This window comes from Spinacia oleracea, chromosome 2, assembly GCF_020520425.1.
Source record: "Spinacia oleracea cultivar Varoflay chromosome 2, BTI_SOV_V1, whole genome shotgun sequence".
In the NCBI taxonomy this organism is placed as follows: domain Eukaryota; kingdom Viridiplantae; phylum Streptophyta; class Magnoliopsida; order Caryophyllales; family Amaranthaceae; genus Spinacia; species Spinacia oleracea.
Genome location: NC_079488.1, coordinates 298985 through 318444, shown reverse-complemented (window position 1 = coordinate 318444; position 19460 = coordinate 298985). Strand labels below are relative to the sequence as shown.

Below are 19460 nucleotides of genomic sequence, written 5' to 3'. Positions count from 1 at the left end.
GAGGTGGGCATGACTCATACCAAACTTTAGGTATCAAATAAAAAAAAATATGCATTCCCGGATATAACCAATCACATGGTATTAGGGATCAAGTTGCATATCATACCACCATAGTTTCATTCCTAATTCCAAACCCATACCACTACGCGAACCAAACGTCCCCTAATGCATTTAATATGAAATGTAGTCATGGGAACCTAGAACGTACTGGTAGTTAAGGGAAATGGTTAGAGCGTATTACTCCCTCTGTCCCGGAATACTCGAAACGGTTTGACCGACACATAGTTTAATGTATTTGTAATTGACTTATTATTTAATTAGAGGGTAGTTGGTAATGTGATATTTTTTAATATAGATAGTGAGATGTGTGTCAAACTTTCAAAGGGGTAGGAGGGTGGGGGGTGCATGAGACCACTTTTAATGTTTTTTTTAGGGAGTAGGAATGTTGGTGGGTTTTGGGTTAGTGAAAAATTAATATAATATTAATAAAAGTTTCCATTTTTAGAAACATTGCAAGTAATCCGAGACGGTTTTATAAGGAAAGCGTTTCGAGTATTCCGTTACGAAGGAAGTAATAGTAGGGAAGTGTCAGAACCGACTTCATGGAAAATGGTCGAGTAGTTAATTGTCTTCAGTGCTTCACGGCCTCATAAATGATTTCCTTTTTTGTAGTAAAGGTATGAAATATCCATTGAACCATTTTCACTTGAATCTGCTATTTTAGTGGATAGTTGAATACTCCGCCGTATGATATAGGGTCTATCTACTAGAGTATTAATTTGCAACTGAATGAAGTGGAAATCATACTGTGATTGTTGTGGTCTCCATCTTATTTTACTTGCCCCATTTAACCTGACCCACTCAAAAAGCTCGCACAAAAAAACAGTCAAACGGGGTAAGTAAAATAAGATGGAGGGAATATATGCGTCAGTGGGTTCTTACTAATACGTTTAAAAGATTTGGGCATGCAAAGGCGCATCTCGAGTGCCTTTGTATGAATCTGCTCTTTGAACTCTACTTTTCACCCTTGCAACAATTTAAGTATTTTTGGTGATCCTGCTTTATTTTTCTAAACCTGATCAAACTAGTGTCTTTTTAGATAAACTACCAGAAACAAAAATATTCTAATTAGCTTCCTCCTTTTAGCGGTTCCTCGTGTTTATCATTCAGCTCACTGTCTTATCATAGTAACATGGCATGGCTGCGTATACGTCATTTTTGGTCATTAATTCTTAGACACGAGGTTACCAATCACAGGGTTTTTCCTGTTGCAGTTCGGAGTTTAGTACACTAACATAGATGTTGTGTATCGTTATTCGCCGTCCACATTTTTTAAAAACGCTCGCATTTATGATAAAAAAATACAAATTTGTCCTTCTAATGTTTACCCCCTCCAAAAATAATAATAATTAATCATCAAGAATATAATAATACGATTTTGTCCTTCTAATGTGTGTTGACTTGACGGGATCATCTCCTTTGACACAGTCTGGGTTGTCTGGCTTTGCTCCGGGCCAGGTTGTGACTGATGCGGCTATTCGGAAACGGGTCAAGTACAAAGCACGTTGCAGGTCCATAGGTTATGGCTTTCTTCGGTTCTCTTTCTCTTCTTTGGGGGAGCTGGATAAGGATGTTGTTGCGTGGCTGAAGCGGATTCAGAAGTTTTCTAGGACACAGGACATTGGGGCTCGTGCTGCTGCTCATATTTTCACTTAGATAGGCTTTGCTATAACCAGGGGAGTGGGGGCCAGATTGTTTCTGGGCTGCCCACTAACTATTTGTAAAATATTTGACTTTGTTAGCATTTGAATAATAACTAAAATAATTAAACTATAAAAGTATCGAAACAAAGAAAAAAAATTAAGAAAATAAGACCTAAAAGCTAATAAAAATAGCTAAAAGTGCTAAACTAAGATATAAATAATTAAAATGATAATTAAGAAAAATAAAGACTAAAAATGTTAAATATAGAATAAAACGATTCGGACAATGCCTAAATCACTATCCTATGAGCGAAATAAATGTCACTCATCAATAAGCATGGTTGATACATTACACATTCACATAAATCATAGTGATTCGTACATCATATCGTTCTTAGGCGACTATTTGAAGATATTTCGCTTTCATTTGGTATTGGGCTTCTTTGCTGTAGGAATCTTGTCGTTGAATTTCATTACTCGATTCGTTTTGATTTCGATCTTCAATCTTTTCTTTTACGTCAAATAACTTCGTTGACCACGTTCATTGCATGGGTTCGATTCCAATCACGTGACTAGAAATACATCATTAGACATATGACTTTGTTACTTATCGTTTATATTTTAAGTCGACAAACCTCGAATTTTGCGGATAATGCTAGCCATCAAGCGTGCCTTCATCAGAAACAATCTAGCTCCCAGAAAACTTAGTTCGGACTACCTGGTTCTATAGACATGTCATTTGTTGATTTGTATTCTTAATTCCATTGCATTCCTGAATGATTCATAATTCTTTTCAAATTTCTAACATTCATTGATATCATCAACCTTATTGAAAGATTAATTCTCGATAACTTATTTTGGTATAATCCTCAAAGTTTCATGTGTAAACTCAACTTCATCTTTTCACCGTAAATCATGTTGGGTTCCGCATAACTTTTGTTGGTCTACTGTAGACCAACGTTGTTCTACTTACGTGTAGAGCAACGCTGGTCTACACGGCTACAATAGACTTGGTGTACACCAATGTTGGTCTACACGTAAGTAGACCAACTTTGGTCTACTGTAGACCAAAATGGGTCTGCACTTTGATGTGGCTTGTTTCAATAGGTAGAATTGGGATAATACATAGTGAGAGAACCTGTTAATTTCAAGTCTATGATTAGTATCGATTCGAGAGAGCATGATAGTCTACTTAACTGTTTTGTTGATTATTAATATTGTTTATCATTCTGGATTGTTTTTTATCGGTGAACCTACACCCTAGACCTTTTAATATATGATTTCCTTTCCTTTTTATTATCCTTGTAGTTTTAATTATCAAACCAAACTCATTTTCTTGTTTCCCAATAGTCTAGACCTTGGTTTTAGTAATAGAAAGATCGTCTGTTTCCCTGTAGATACGATCCCTACTTCCCTTACTATCTTGTTAGCGGACTTAGGTTTATATTTGATTAGGTGATACGACATTAGCCTGTCAAATTTTAGCGTCGTTGCCCGGAAAACGGTTTAATTTACGCTATTAAATTTATGGTCTAGATTTTTAGTACCATGTATATATTTTCTTTTCTTTAGTTTTTCTTTGAGAATGGATTATTATTCTTTCCCTCAATTCGTAAATGAGCCTTTTTGGGTGTATTTCAATAGACTAAATGATTTTATCTCACTCGCCCTCTTGAGCGATATTGGGGTTTAAAGAGCTTATTGCATGTGCTTAAATGCAATCGTGATTCCTACGAAAATGAGTTAGTGTATATTCTCATCCTTGGTTTTCTTTATTTTCGTTTTATTTGAATAAATCTCATTCTCTTCCCGTTTTTCATCTTGTTTTGCTTGAGGACAAGCAAAAGCTTAGCTTGGGGGAGTTTGATGAGTGAATTTAGGGGTAGTTTTTAGGTATTTTTCTAGGTATTTTTCTTTATTTTAATCTATTATTATTATTATTATTATTATTATTATTATTATTATTATTATTATTATTATTATTATTATTATTATTATTATTATCTCTTTTAGCATTTATTTCTTATTTTATAATTTTATAGCTTAATTATTGTAGATTTCGTTATTTGTTATTTCTTTCTAGTATTTATTTTCATTTTCTTTTTATTTCGTTATTCTTCCCTCGTATTTGTTTTTCATGTGTAGGTGATCGAGCGTGAGGTATGGAAACGAGTTTAATAATTTGTGTTGGACTCGCCAAAGAATGGAAGTTTATGGGCCTCAACACTTTGACCCAACTGATACCAAGACACACAAGCCACTCCTATCCTACACTCCACCTTCTCTCTATCCTACACCATTCATCCCTGCCATATCATCTCCCTCACCTCCAATGCAACAATCACCTGCGAGGTTTTCTGAGACTCTACCAGCTAGAGTCTTTGAAAACTATACCAAGGGTATAAAGGTAAATTCACGTGCTTATTTGTGTTTGACCCACTAATTAAACATTTCCCTTTAATTTTCTACTTCTCTCTACAATTCTGGTTTCAATTTTCAAATTTCAAAATATATTTTATTTATTCTTTTTCTTATTTGTAAAAGTAGATAGTATTTAATTTGTTAAAATTTTCTCTCTCTTCTAAAATCACTTCAAACTTTCTGAGATTTTCGAATCTCTCTGCTTTAACTCTTCGCATTTCAATTTTCCATTTTCTAGGGTTCTTTCTCTCCTCTTATTTCCCTCATATTTACTGATTTCATATTTTAATTCTTATTCCTAAATTACATTGATCTCGTTCTTTAGAAATTAAGGTTTTTAATTATTTTGAAATTGAATTGTTCTTCAGGTATGGAAGATGTTCAAAGCACGACAGCACAAGACTATGGCGGCAATCAAGAAGTTCCGGAAATCGGTATTTAATTTCTTCTGTATTTTATTTCCGATTTATGCGTTGTTGTGATAATATTTCACATGTTCCTATTTATTGTAAAGTTAAGATTGTTTGATTGTAAGAAATCGAGAGTTTGGATTTTGTGTTGTAAGTTAATTTGTTTGATTTATTAAGTATGCTCTAAATTAGGTTATATTAATTCGGATACCTTTGAAAATTTCATCTGATTGTTTGTGAATTGTGATGCCTTATTCCGAGGTTGACTATCCCTGGGATCCCATGTTAGTATGTCTGCTAGGTACTTATGTTTGATTTTTGTTCATCGTGCTTTGCTGTGGTTTGGAGTGGGTTGTGTTATGGTTTATCTAGTTGCTTTGCTACTGAATTTGGTTCTGTAAGTTTGAATTTCTAATGTTGTAGCTTATGGTTTACCTTGTGTATTAAAGTGTGAAAATTTTTATGTTTTCTTTGTAGAACTGCTGACTTCAGTATGGGTTAGAAAGAGGGCTAATACTTATAGGCTACGTTTTGTCATCTACTTAATGGCTTGATTTTAGAAAAAACATTAGGTCTTGGTTGATACTTAATAATTTAATGCTAGCCAAGTAAAATGATGATTCAACCATACTGTTTCAGCTTATAACCTCACTATAAAATCAGATATGCTGGATTTTTTTTCCTTACGGAAAAACACTCAGTCTTTTCGTACTTGAGGTAGATTTTAGCTATTTCTTTGTATTGCTATCATTATTCAAGTAGAAATGGTTGCATTTGTCTATGTAACTTTTACAAAATCATTCTTACAAGACTTAAGAGCGGGAGGAGGATCGGTGGTTCTTGATAATGATTTCATGGGTTCTAAATTTGTCCACCAGGTTTGTGCATCTGTTGGCAGACTACACTTGTCTCTAAAACCCACTTCTCTCCAATTTTCAATTGAGTACGTGTTTCATCCTTGAAATTTAGAAGTACATTCAAAGACTTGAATTATGAAGGCTTGCGTCTGTTGAAATCTGGAAAAGAAATCGTCAAAAGATGAAGACGCTTATGCAGAAGTACACTGTAAGTTATTGTATTTACTTATATTCACCTATTTCTTGAACTATTCAAATCTTGGAAGTTATCTTGTTTAAAGTTTTGTTAGTTGTTCCTGTTACCCGGCTATGACATTATGACAAGTGATAACTTTTTTTTAACTGCGAGAGAAAGTTCTATGGTTTTTAGGAGTTACACTCATCCGTTTAACGTATGTTAATGATATGCTACACTTGAAGGAAATAATGCCCTTGGTCCAAGTATGCATTCTATGTTAAGTCTAATAAATGCGGTTCAGTATTAATTAACAAGTTAATAATTCAGTGAGATCAAGTGAGCTGAATGCCTAGCTAGAGGCCGCTTCAGTTCAAGTGGAATTAATGATATTAATCCACAGCTTACTCTTGACTGAACCCGTAGGGTCACACAAATAGTACGTAAACGGATCAAGTATTTAATGGCATTAAATACTCCATCTATGAATAATCGGAACCGACGGATCTTGGTTTCAGTGGGAGCTAAGATCGTCACAGGCAAGAAATGAATACTCCGGAAACGATGATATTGCCGGAAACGGAAATATGGATCGTATCGGAAATATGAATATTATCCAAGTCGTAGATGTTGCCGGAAACGGAAACATGGTACGTATCGGAAAATATTGTTGGAAATGGAAATATTACCAGAATCGGAAATATTGCCGGAAACGGAAATATTGTCAGAATCGGAAATATTACCGGAATCGGAAAATAATTCCGGAAACGGAAATATTAAATATTTGTTCGAAACGGAAATTAATTCCGGAATCGGAAATATTGAATATTGTTCGTATCGGAAATAGATTCCGGAAATGGAAATTTAATCGGAAGCGTATCGTACGAATTAGCATCGGACGAGGCCTGCCGGACGAAGGCCCAGCACGAAGCCAGGCCATCGCCCAGCAAGCACGCACGCCACAGCCCAGCGCGCACAAGGCCGCGCATGCGTGGGCCGCGCTGCGTGGGCTGCTGCTCGCATGCGTGGGCAGCCCTTGTGGCTGCCGTGTGTGTGTGAGTTTGAGCTCATGCGAGATTCCTGAATCTGCAAGAGTCAGTGTATGATTAAATGTCTATTCCTATTGGATAAATTGATTAAGTAGAATTCATGTAGAATTCTAATTCCAATTAATTCGCATCCTACTAGGATTACGATTCCTTTTCCATAACTCTATAAATAAAGGCCTAGGGGTCATAATTTATACACAAGTTTTTAAGTATTCAAAAGTGAGTTTTTGAGAGAAAATCAAACACACATCTTGCTCAAAAGTGCCGAATTTTCTGTGTACCTTAAGGGCGATTCTAGTTGGTCAATCTTAAGGCGGATCCGGACGTGCTGTGGACTTTCTACGGAGGGACGACACTTGGAGTCCTAAAAGACTTGTTCTTGTTCGGTTCGGGCGCAGCTAGGGAAGGCACGCAACAAAGAGTATGCATCTAATTATGCTATATGATTATGTGTAAATAATATGTTTCCTGGGTTAATGGTTGTTTCCGCATGATCTATGTAAATGTCATATGTATCATAACCTAACAGTGGTATCACGAGCCCCTTATTATTTTCATAATCTAAATTGCATGAACATGGTTAAATATTACAAATTTGCAAGAATTAAAAGGGGTGATTAATTTTCGTAATTGTTAATTAATTGCAAATTGCGTTTATTTAATTATATGTACGCAGTTTTTCGGCAGTTTCTTCATTACTCATCCGAATTGAGTGATTTTTGTGTCAATTCCGCATGTAAAAGGCATTCTAAAATTTTGACAAAAATAGTATTTTTCTGCCGAACCCAGAATTCTCAAATTCGAAGCCTAACTATGACTTTTCGAAGGTTTTAGTTTTTCGGATGCAAAATTTCGTAAATTTAAGATGTTAAATTAAATATTTGCGATTCTTGTTGATAAATCTTGAATTTTTGATTGACCTACTGCATATGTTTAACAAGTTTGAATGCCTAGTCTTGTTAATTATGCAATCTAATTTGTAATTATGATTAATTTGTTGAAAATTAGAATAATTTAGAATTAATTTGATTTTCATAATTAATTGTAATTTAATTAGAAACCTATGATTAAAAACCACCATAAAAATTGTAAATTTACGATAAATTTTAAATTTTTATGACCTAGACTTGAATCCATATAAATCGGAAATCAATTGGATAATAAATTTTCGATTTTTTCGCCCTAAAATTATGAAATTAATATTATTTATTAATTTGTCATTAATTTTAAATATAAATTTTAAATTTTTATGCGATTCGTTCAAATAACTTGCACGCACGAAGCAATGGACGCTTCGTGTTACCCTTAAGGGGTGTTGTATAATGCGGGCATGCGACGACGAGCAAGGGAGCTCGTCGCCCGTGCGGCACGAATGCAATGAGCAAGGGCGTAGTGCACGAGCACAAGGCAGAAGCCCTGCCTTGTGACGTGTGCCACGAGCAATGAACGGATGGGCATGGGCGAGGGGCGAGCCAAGGCAGTCGCGTGTGGGCAGCAAGCGAGCTGCGCCACAGCGCGCGCTGCCTCGCACAACAGCGCGCAACCTCGTGCGCAGCGAGCGCAAGCTCGCGTGCCACGAGCGCTGCTCACAGCATCACTCGCGCGCACAGCGCGCGACGTCGCCCGCCCAGCGAGCGATGTCGCGCACCAGCGAGCGATGGCTCGCGCGCGCGCAGCGAGCGATCTCGCGCGCCAGCGAGCGATGGCTCGCGCGCACCAGCGAGCGATGCAGCGCCCCAGCGAGCGATGGCTCGCGCGCACCAGCGAGCGATCTCGCGCACCAGCGAGCGCGGTAACGCGCGCGCGCTGCGAGCGATAGCTCGCGTGCGGTGGGCGCTGTGCGGAGGCTTGCGTATGGGAAAGCAGCAGCTATGCAACGAGCGCATGGGCTGCGCGCACATGGCCAGCAATGGCTGTGTGCGTACAGCCCATGGGCGTGCAACGCGTAGGGTGTTTGCGTTACGATTAGATCGTTTTGAATGTTTAATTTGAAAATTTCAGTTCACGTAATTTTAATTAATTTTAAAATTAATAATTTGAATTAATTTCTTGGATTTTAATTTTGAATATTATAATTATAATAAATGGAATTTATTCTAATTATTTTACTAAAATTAAAATCATGAATTAATTTAAATGCGACTGAAATTAAAATTAAATTTTTGGATTCAATTATAAATTTATATGAGCTTTAAATTTTAATTAAATTTGTATGTTTCCGGTTAGACTAGAAATACAATTTTATGTTTAAAATTAGTAAAGCATATGAATTTATTGGTTTGAGTGGGAGCACTTTTTAGTCATAAACTCTTGATTAGGTCTACAAATCCTTAAGGTTAAAACAACTCGATTAGAATTAATAAGGACTGAATAATTGGTAGATTATTGGTGCCCTTGATTAATTGCTGCAAATGTTTACGTGATGCATAATGTGTTTAACTAACCAGCTATGTGGGCCATTCATGATAATGAATGGGTGAATGGTATATATTGTATATGTACTGTTTTGCAGGTTATGAAGTGACTAGTATGGCCCAAATAGGATAGAAAATATGGTCTGCGTACCATTAATTTGAATGTAATTGGTCTAAAGTACCAAAGTTGTTTTTCAATTCAAATATGGTCTGCGTACCATCAAATAGTTGTAATTAGTTATAACTTATCCTATTTGAAGAAAATGGTGCCTCCCACGGAGATTTTCAAGACGGACTTTGAAGTCAAAGCTTCAAGATGAAGTCGGGCCATACTAGATCACAAATATCTTATGCATGTTTTAAGTTATTTATTGCTTTAAATATGTCTTAAAATGCATGAGATCAAAAGCTTGATTATGTTGCATGATTAAGGATTTTAGTTCACTTAAAATCTAACCAACATAGTAAGAGCCTTAAGTTCCAAACTTAAAAAATTGAGTTAAAAGGTGCCATGCCAAAATATACACTTGCTTGGATATCCTTTACATCAATCTAGTAATAGTTTTCGCTCAGCGAGGTGTTACTTATTGGTCCTAAAGGGGCAAGGTACACAAATAATTGTGAGTACATGTTAGTTTTGGTGAAACTCAACGATATAAGTAAGGAGTCCTTTTATGTCGTGGCAAATTCGATAGGTTTACCTAATAAGTTCTTAGACGTACCTATCAACCAAGAATAGTTTCTAGACTATTAGCAAAAGGCTTTTGCTTACCTAAGATGTTCTAGGATTAAGTCGACAAACTGTGCTTAGTTCTTCAATGATTTTAGGATCTTGGAATCATTTTATTCGCACCTGCCGGAACAATAAAATCGAATAAAATGCTAATAACTTGTTTGAATTGCATGGTTGCTTTAATTTCAAGTTATTATTCATGATAAATGTTTAGACTTTGCATGCTTCAATGTATGTTTTAATTATTGTTTATAATTAAATATCTTGCACTGCAATAAATCCTTTTAGAAAGGTAACAGTAAATTTCCTCGATTGGTAGTGAATCCAAGAACGATTCACGGAAATGAGAGAAAGTGAGCAATTTAAAATGTACGTTTCTTATATCGACTTTTATGGTTGTTTTCGAATATCAAAATCGAATGGCAAACCAATTGGTGCTTGTGAATTCAAAATACAATGTAGTTTTGAGATCATAAAGCATTGAGTTTAACACGCTCAGCTTTACCAATGGTTAACAACCTAATATCTTTTTCCATTTAATTCTCGAATGAGTCTAGTCCCTAGACATTCAAATAGATCGATGCTTAGAGAACTTTAGAAGCTTCTGGTAAGATCATCTAGTTGAAACAAAATATTCAACATAAATGGTAAAGAACCTTGTTGGGGTGACATTGGACATGTCTAACAAAGTATAAAAGTCAACACTAAAGAATTCAATTCTTAAGACTATAAGAAAGGGTACAAGAAACAGGAAAACAAAGGAACAAATGAAAGGAATTTACGATTCCGTTTCTACCTATAAGTTTATGTTTAAAGAGAAGTGACCTAGCAATCAAACTTCCTTGGTATCATATACCGCTTGAGGTTCTTACTTCGGTAATAACTCAAATAATGGAAGCTAGGATACACAAATGACCTACAAGTGGGAAATGAAGCATGGCAATGCTACATTAGTTGTAGGGTCATCTAGTTTGTTTTAAGTCCTTTCAAAGGCTGGAACTTAATGGCTATTTTGTTCCATAATCAGCATACCTAAATTTCTGCTTCAAACACAGAAAGACTCACATTCAGAAGAACAAAAACAATGCTTGTTTGTTTGTTTATTTGAATGAAATGGTCAATTACTGGTTGAGTCAATATGCTTGATTAAAACAAACAACTCTTTAAAGAACTTTACTAGGTTCAAATCAAACCCTTGATTTGAGTTCCATTAAATCTTTGGCATTGTTGCTTAGACCATATCAACAAGTTAACATTCATAAGCTCTATTTTGATGGACTTTTGAAAGTTGGTTGATTTCTAGATCAACTTAAGACAAGCTAGTCTTACTTGTTGAAAGTAACAAAGAATATGAACTATTGTTAGAACGCCTAGACGATAGAGTTCAAAGCTAAAGAAAGGTTTTATGACTTTATTATTTCACATGGATTTGAGTGAATATAGGTTTATTTACTCAAATGTGATATAAGTTGAATCTGTTTGGCTAGTTCAAAGATTCAGAAGTATAAAATCCACTCGGCAAGAAATCATAAAGATCTAGGTTAGATCATGTTGATGATTACTTGAGACCAAATATGATCATCAATGATTGTGTGTTGTAATTTCACAATCTAGCTCCATAAGATATGGCATATCTACGTTGGAATGATCGAAGTCAATTAGTACTTGATTCGATCAATGATCATAAAGACTTTTCCTATAATTTCTAAAACAAAATGCTCAACTACCACCAAACTAAACCAAATTCGTCAAAGCTATTGAAAATTAATTTCAGGATATCTTTTCAATTATATATATCTAAAGAGTTGCTAAACTCAGTGGGAGCTTAGTGTTTGTTATTCAACAAACTAAGGCCCAAGTCTAGATATATGTTTCATTGTGATTTATTCAAATGAGACACAAGGGTATTGTTTCTACCACGAATTTTTGAGAACATAATGTTTGTTTGCTCGAAATAATGTCCTTTTGGAGATTCGTTTCCAAAATGACAAGTGGGAGAAAATAGACCTCGAAAGTCTTCGAGGCGAACAACAAACATAAACGGACATTCCGGAGGCTTTTTCGAAGTGCTTCAGAAAATCCGAACTTATTCTTTAAGGACTTTAGAAGTGGCTTTTAAAGAATAGACATCTCTTAGAAGACTTTACAAGTGCTTCAAGGAGAATAGAATATTCAAAGGACTCTCAAAGTGCCTGTTGATATTCTATTGTTTGATGTTCTATACCCAAGTAGGCATAGAGTTCAAGTCACTGGAACTATGAGATTCTTCTATTAGATAGTAAGGAAACATAGAGTTCTGGTCAATGAAACTATGAGATTCTTCTATTCGATAGTGAAGAAACCTACAACTTGCAGTCAAACTATTATCATGTAGATTAATGAGTTTATGACTTGTAAGAAAGCTATGACGAAACCTAGATTCCCTAAAATGGTTAGAGGCCATATATAGACTCAAATGTTTTAAATGGTTAGAAGCCATAAAACATACTCAATGTTTTGATGACAAAATTGAAATTTTGTTGATTTGCAAGAATAGTTTCACACCTATTGGTTGCAAGTTTGTTTTAAGGATAAAAACCATCAAACATGGAATTGTGTTCACACACAAAGTTAGATTAGTTGCTAAAGGTTACAAGCAAATTCATGGCATGGATTGTGTTGAAACCTCATGCAAAATCGTAATGCTTAAGTCTATAATTCAAGCAATGATTGCATATTGGTACATATAGCAATTGGATGACAAAACGTATTCCTCAATCAAATGTTGGAATAAACTATGTACATGGTATGTCATAGGATTTGTGGATCCAAATAAATGCTTGAAAAGGAAAGCTAGCTTATGAAATCTAAGTACAGATTTAAGCAAGCAATTGGGAATTAGAAATGTATTTTAGTGAAGCTAATAAGTATTTTAGTTTCATAAAATGTACATGATTCTTATAGATATATAAGAAGTTTAGTGGGAGTACTTAAAACTTAATTGGTCCTATGTGTATTACACACATATCTCTCTATTGTGAAATAACATTCAAATGCTAATGACTTAGATTTGAAATTATTCATCAATGATGGACCATGGCGAAACTTAGTACATATTGGGTATTAAGATCTATTTACAAAGATCTTATAATATTGTTTTAGATTAAGTAATGGCATTTACTAAATCAAACACGAAAGTCTCCATTGGAGATATTCGACCCATGTGAATAAATCTAAGTAAAGAATGTTTGAACTATGTATAAGCATTTACTAAGTTAAACATCAAAGAGTCTAAATGAGATTCTTAACCTATATTATATGTCAAAGAATTTAGCTGGATTCAGTATCTACTGAAATTGAATGAGCTAAAGTTACATGAAAAGAATTCAATTGGGAATTATTCTGCAAAAGAATTTATCATGTATGATATAATATGAGGATCGCCAAAATGTATCGTGTGACTTTAGCCATGACGAACATATACCAATCTCTATTGATCTAAGTGAAGATCAACTAGATCGAGATCAAGAATACTTGTGGTACTTGAAAAGGTACATAGGAATAGTTCTTGATTCAAGGAAATAAAGATATGCTAAATATTGATGCTACACGCATAAACACTGGCAAAGGATCAAGCAAGACCCTTTGGAGTTAACCATTGATAAGGACGAGCTATAGAGCATCGTGTTTTGAAATGGCAACATGGGTTGGAGACCATGAGTTGTTGCGTGGGAAATTAAAATATTAATTTCTATGTTCTAAGATACAGCTGGAAAGTCTTCCACATATCTATGAACTGCTTGGATAGGTAAATCCAAACAAAGCATCACTAGCAGCCTATACAGTTGAAGTAAAAGTAATTATTGCCTAAGAAGCAATAAAACAGGGTTGTTTAAAGTTCTTCACTGAACTTGGGTAGATCACCTATCTGCTGGCTTGATGGTTCTTCATTGAAAAATGCGTAGAACCACTCTTGAAGCAAGAAAAACGTCTGCTAACTTGATGGTTCTTCATTGCAAAATGAGTAATACCACCATCGAAGTAAGAAAGACTAGATCACATAATAAACAAACTCGAAAAGATCTTATCATCATATCTCGAAGAATATTCGATGAAAAGGATATTAAGATTGGCAAAGCATGATAACTAAACCTATGCAACAAGTGAGAAGCAACACTCACATTGTAGCACTGGAAATCAAGCATAGCTTAGAATTCCATGAACTGTTTTAGAAGATGGGTTTGAGGCCCATGGTTGTAAAACATTGGGGTTGAACATTTATCATATATGAAATGTATTTTCATATTCCATTTAATCTTGGTTTAGTATTAAATGATGAGTCCCTTCAAATTTGACGATATATTCAAGATAGACTGTCAGGACCAGTCCTGTGACTAAGAAATGTCTATCAAGTGAACTTGAATGTCAAAGGTTGAAAATGGTCCCTAATCGGAGTTTTCTATAAAATTGGACGCATAGAAAACGTTAGACGATTAGAATGCAAGATGACTAGTAGTTCTGTTTCTTGAACTATGTGGACATGGCAATGTCATAATCATTTGCATAGATACTTACTTTGGGAAGACTAGTATCGGACAAGACCTATGAAACTTTACTGTAAGAGATGAAAGTCTGTCATAAGTAAATTTCATTAAATTATTAGACACTAAATCCTCAATACCTGAGTGATTTGAGATTACTTGTTTGAGAACTGGTTGCTTTGACGTTGACCAACCGTCGCACCGTAAAAGGAGGCTATAAAGGCAACGCTCAGGTAATCACCTATCAAACGAAGTCTAATCTCAAGATCGCAAGATTGGGATTGTCCTCCCATAAATTGGGATGAGATGCTTAAAAGTTGTACAAGGCCACTCGGAGAGCTAGAAACTGTGAAATGCATGGCCGTGCTCGGATGAATCATAGGCTATGATTATCTGTTTATTTGATCAGTTGAACTCTGAAACCGAGGAACACCTCTGGACATAATAAGGATGACAACTCTTACCTTATGTTCAAGAGCAAGCATCGAGCGACAAAGGAATTAGGAAATGCACACTTGTCCCTAAGGACAAGTGGGAGACTGAAGGAAATAATGCCCTTGGTCCAAGTATGCATTCTATGTTAAGTCTAATAAATGCGGTTCAGTATTAATTAACAAGTTAATAATTCAGTGAGATCAAGTGAGCTGAATGCCTAGCTAGAGGCCGCTTCAGTTCAAGTGGAATTAATGATATTAATCCACAGCTTACTCTTGACTGAACCCGTAGGGTCACACAAATAGTACGTAAACGGATCAAGTATTTAATGGCATTAAATACTCCATCTATGAATAATCGGAACCGACGGATCTTGGTTTCAGTGGGAGCTAAGATCGTCACAGGCAAGAAATGAATACTCCGGAAACGATGATATTGCCGGAAACGGAAATATGGATCGTATCGGAAATATGAATATTATCCAAGTCGTAGATGTTGCCGGAAACGGAAACATGGTACGTATCGGAAAATATTGTTGGAAATGGAAATATTACCAGAATCGGAAATATTGCCGGAAACGGAAATATTGTCAGAATCGGAAATATTACCGGAATCGGAAAATAATTCCGGAAACGGAAATATTAAATATTTGTTCGAAACGGAAATTAATTCCGGAATCGGAAATATTGAATATTGTTCGTATCGGAAATAGATTCCGGAAATGGAAATTTAATCGGAAGCGTATCGTACGAATTAGCATCGGACGAGGCCTGCCGGACGAAGGCCCAGCACGAAGCCAGGCCATCGCCCAGCAAGCACGCACGCCACAGCCCAGCGCGCACAAGGCCGCGCATGCGTGGGCCGCGCTGCGTGGGCTGCTGCTCGCATGCGTGGGCAGCCCTTGTGGCTGCCGTGTGTGTGTGAGTTTGAGCTCATGCGAGATTCCTGAATCTGCAAGAGTCAGTGTATGATTAAATGTCTATTCCTATTGGATAAATTGATTAAGTAGAATTCATGTAGAATTCTAATTCCAATTAATTCGCATCCTACTAGGATTACGATTCCTTTTCCATAACTCTATAAATAAAGGCCTAGGGGTCATAATTTATACACAAGTTTTTAAGTATTCAAAAGTGAGTTTTTGAGAGAAAATCAAACACACATCTTGCTCAAAAGTGCCGAATTTTCTGTGTACCTTAAGGGCGATTCTAGTTGGTCAATCTTAAGGCGGATCCGGACGTGCTGTGGACTTTCTACGGAGGGACGACACTTGGAGTCCTAAAAGACTTGTTCTTGTTCGGTTCGGGCGCAGCTAGGGAAGGCACGCAACAAAGAGTATGCATCTAATTATGCTATATGATTATGTGTAAATAATATGTTTCCTGGGTTAATGGTTGTTTCCGCATGATCTATGTAAATGTCATATGTATCATAACCTAACAACACTCATCTGCTACACTTCTTATCTGGCTAAAGAGTTGTTGGCTATTTCCAACCCATGCAAAGTTACCGTCCAATTTTTTTGTTATGATATGCTTTATATTTCTAACCATTCAAGTAATAATTTTCAACTGAATATACTTTGGGGTGGCCTAGTTCATGTCACTACTAATTATATTTGTTATCCTTAAAATAAATTATAGTCACTTTCCCTTTTATCAATTTTAAAGTAGGATTTTTTAATTTTTGTTACCCTTGTTTACCAACTTTTTGGTTTTTGTGTGATCCATTGAACACTTCATGAAGGTAAAGTTTGTTACAATCAGACCATTAATTCTCGTTGTCAACAAAAAAAAATAAAAATCAGACCATTATTTATCTTGATTTGGGGCATTTGGGTTTCTCCCGTAAGGCTGCAACACAAATTCATTGTTTCTATTTTCCGGCTGAGTAGTTTTTATGTCATTCATTGCAGAAATTAACGGTCAAATAATGTAATCAGTAAACACTGATTCTGTTGAATCTCATAATGTTTCCTGGATTTCTTAAAGTCCATCAAGGTGTTAACATTTCTAAATTTTTTGGAGAAAATGAAGAATTTGAACACAAAGTTGAAAGCAATCAAAATTCTGGCGCAGGTGTATTGTGCACACTGCTTGATTATCATTTATGTACAACTAGTCTATGTATTTGTAAATTTGAACAAGCGTCTCATTCTAGGTCATGTATGAGGTAGATAAAAGGTTGAAAATTTTCTCGCATGTGATTTACACTCCTTGTCTTACAATACATGCAGATTTCCAAATGCTTCAGATATGGAGATATTTTCTTTATATGGAGTTGGAATTCCTACTGAGAGAGCCTATATTTACAAGATGAGTGCAACAATAGATTGTTACATTCCTTTTCAGATTGATACAATGGCAGACAGTTCAGATGAGTGCTCTTGTCTCAAAGGAGGGGTTTACAATGTTAATGGAGATGAAACAGTTCCTGTTTTGAGTGCTGGTTACATGTGTGCTAAAGCATGGAAAGGGAAAACCCGGTTTAACCCTTCTGGAATGCAAACTTTTATAAGGGAGTATGATCATGCTCCTCCTGCTAATCTATTAGAGGGTAGAGGCACCCAAGAATCACTTGCCATACGTAAGGCAACTGTTACAGAAAAAAAATACTCAGTGGAAAGTGATGTAGTTAGGACTTAGGACCTTGAAAATGTTGTCTCAAGAGCACCTGTGGAAAGATTCTCACTGTTCGGCGTGGCTGGTTTGTGGTGTGGGTGAACCAAGAACCATGGCCTGTGCCAGATGGTGCTGGGAATTGGTACCTCAAAATTACAAATCAAAGCAGCAACAACATCAGAGAGTTTCAGGCTAAGCTCCTACCTGTTAAAGAAAGTGGATACTCCCTTGAGGCTACTGATCATGGAGGCTGAAAATATAGATTTCATATAGTGATATACAGAGTATATATGTAACATTTGTTTATAAGATCAATCATATTTTATTCGATTAATATCATAGTTTTTTTTCTTTTATAAGTACTTAATTTAGATTAGCCCTAACCATCTAGAAAATCATATTTGCTTCATTATGACTTTTGTAAGTCATATGACTACCTTTTATGTTTGCTTACGCAAGATAATTTCCTACCATAAGTCACAAGTTATTTGGTACTCAATGTCAATTTTACAATACCATTTATAAAATAGTACATAAATTTGGTACTGGGCTACAAATTTCCAATACCTTTTTTACAAGACATTTGCATATCCTAAGTGTTATTTGGTACTCAACGCCAATACCATTTTCATAAGATAGTACATAAATTTGGTATTGGGATCCAAAATTTCAATACCATTGTTACAAGATAGTAAATGAATTGGTACTCAAATCCAAAATTCCTCCTCCTCTTTTGGCTCAATTGTCCCTTATAGTGATCAACAATCCATCTCTCTTGCTCCTCCCATTTTGGCTCAATCGTTACTTACAATGAACACTTCTCGTGAATGCTTTTTTTTTCTCGGGTTTCACTGTGGCTCGGGTTTGGTCGGGTTAGGCCGTTAGGGGCCGGCTCCCATTTTTGCAATGGAAACGTTCCCCGGAGTTCAATTTTGGCATTGAATTTTGTAATGAGGAGGCTTGGAAACATATTTGAACTTGAATTGGGGTCCGAAATCAGGATTTGGACTCGAGCATTGAAATATCATAACTTTGAATTAGGAACTGAAATTGGAATTTTGGATTTGGAATGTTTTCAAATTGGAATTGTATTTGACTTAGAATTTGTGCTCGGATTTGAACAAAAGTTCGAAATTAAATCGAATTCCCAATACCAGTTTACAAGACATTAAATGAATTTGGTACTCAAATTTAAGTTTTCAATGCCATTTTACAAGATAGTTAATGAATTTGGTACTCAAATTTAAATTTTCAATGCCATTTTACAAGATACAAGATAAAAAATTAATTTGGTACTCAAATTTAAATTTTCAATGCCATTTTACAAAATAGTAAATGCATTTGTACTCAAATTTAAATTTTCAATACCATATTACAAGATAGTAAATGAATTTGGTACTCAAATCCAAAATTTCAATACCATTTCCCCATTTTGGCTTAAAGTTCGATTTTGATATCAAATTTTGTAAATGTATGTGAACTTGAATTGGGGTACGAAATCAGGATTCGGACTCGAGGATTGGATTATCGTAACTTTTAAATTGGAAATTGCGGATATTGAACTTGTGGAGTTTTGAATTAGTAAGCGGAATTGGAACATTGTGTTTGAATTTGAATTTGAATTTGAAATTGTGTTTCACTTTGAATTTGATTTGAAATTGGAATATTGTGATTTGAAATTGAAATTGTGTTTCACTTTGAATTTGAAATTGAAATTGAAATTGTGTTTCACTTGGAACTAGGAAGCCTATGTTTTGAATTAATATCGTACAAGATCATATTCATTTGATTAATATCATAGTTTGCTTATTGACAGGCTTAAGTCGTATCACCTAATAAAAAATAAACCTAATTCCACTAACAAGGTAGCAAGGGAAGTCAGGATCGTATCCACATGGAAATAGGTGTTCTTATTTCTACTATTAAAACTAAGGTTTAGACTATTGGGAATAGGAAAAAGGGTTGATTTATATAACTAAAACTAAGACAATAATTAAATCGGGAAATACAATATTAAGGGAATCTAGGGCAACGATTCACCACAAATGCAGATCAGGATTGGACAACAATCAATCAAAAACCATAACTCGGAAAACATGCATCTCTCGAATCTTATGAATTC

At 35.4% G+C, this 19460-nt stretch overlaps 1 protein-coding gene across 2 annotated transcripts; it reads left to right on the top strand.

The window, feature by feature from the left end:
* The first annotated feature begins 4426 nt into the window (after positions 1-4426).
* On the top strand, positions 4427-17468 carry LOC130466728 (phospholipid:diacylglycerol acyltransferase 1-like). Of its 2 annotated transcripts, none has more exons than XR_008926879.1 (3): positions 4427-4558; positions 5413-5599; positions 16954-17082. XR_008926879.1 is itself a non-coding variant. In XM_056835344.1 (3 exons), exons 2-3 carry the CDS (start codon positions 5573-5575, stop codon positions 17360-17362), a joined length of 321 nt encoding a protein of 106 aa, XP_056691322.1. In that variant the 5' UTR covers positions 4427-4558; positions 5413-5572; the 3' UTR covers positions 17363-17468. The 2 variants fall into 2 exon arrangements, 1 of the variants encoding a protein (XP_056691322.1); XM_056835344.1 differs by having other exon boundaries at positions 17069-17468.
* The last annotated feature ends 1992 nt before the right edge of the window (positions 17469-19460 follow it).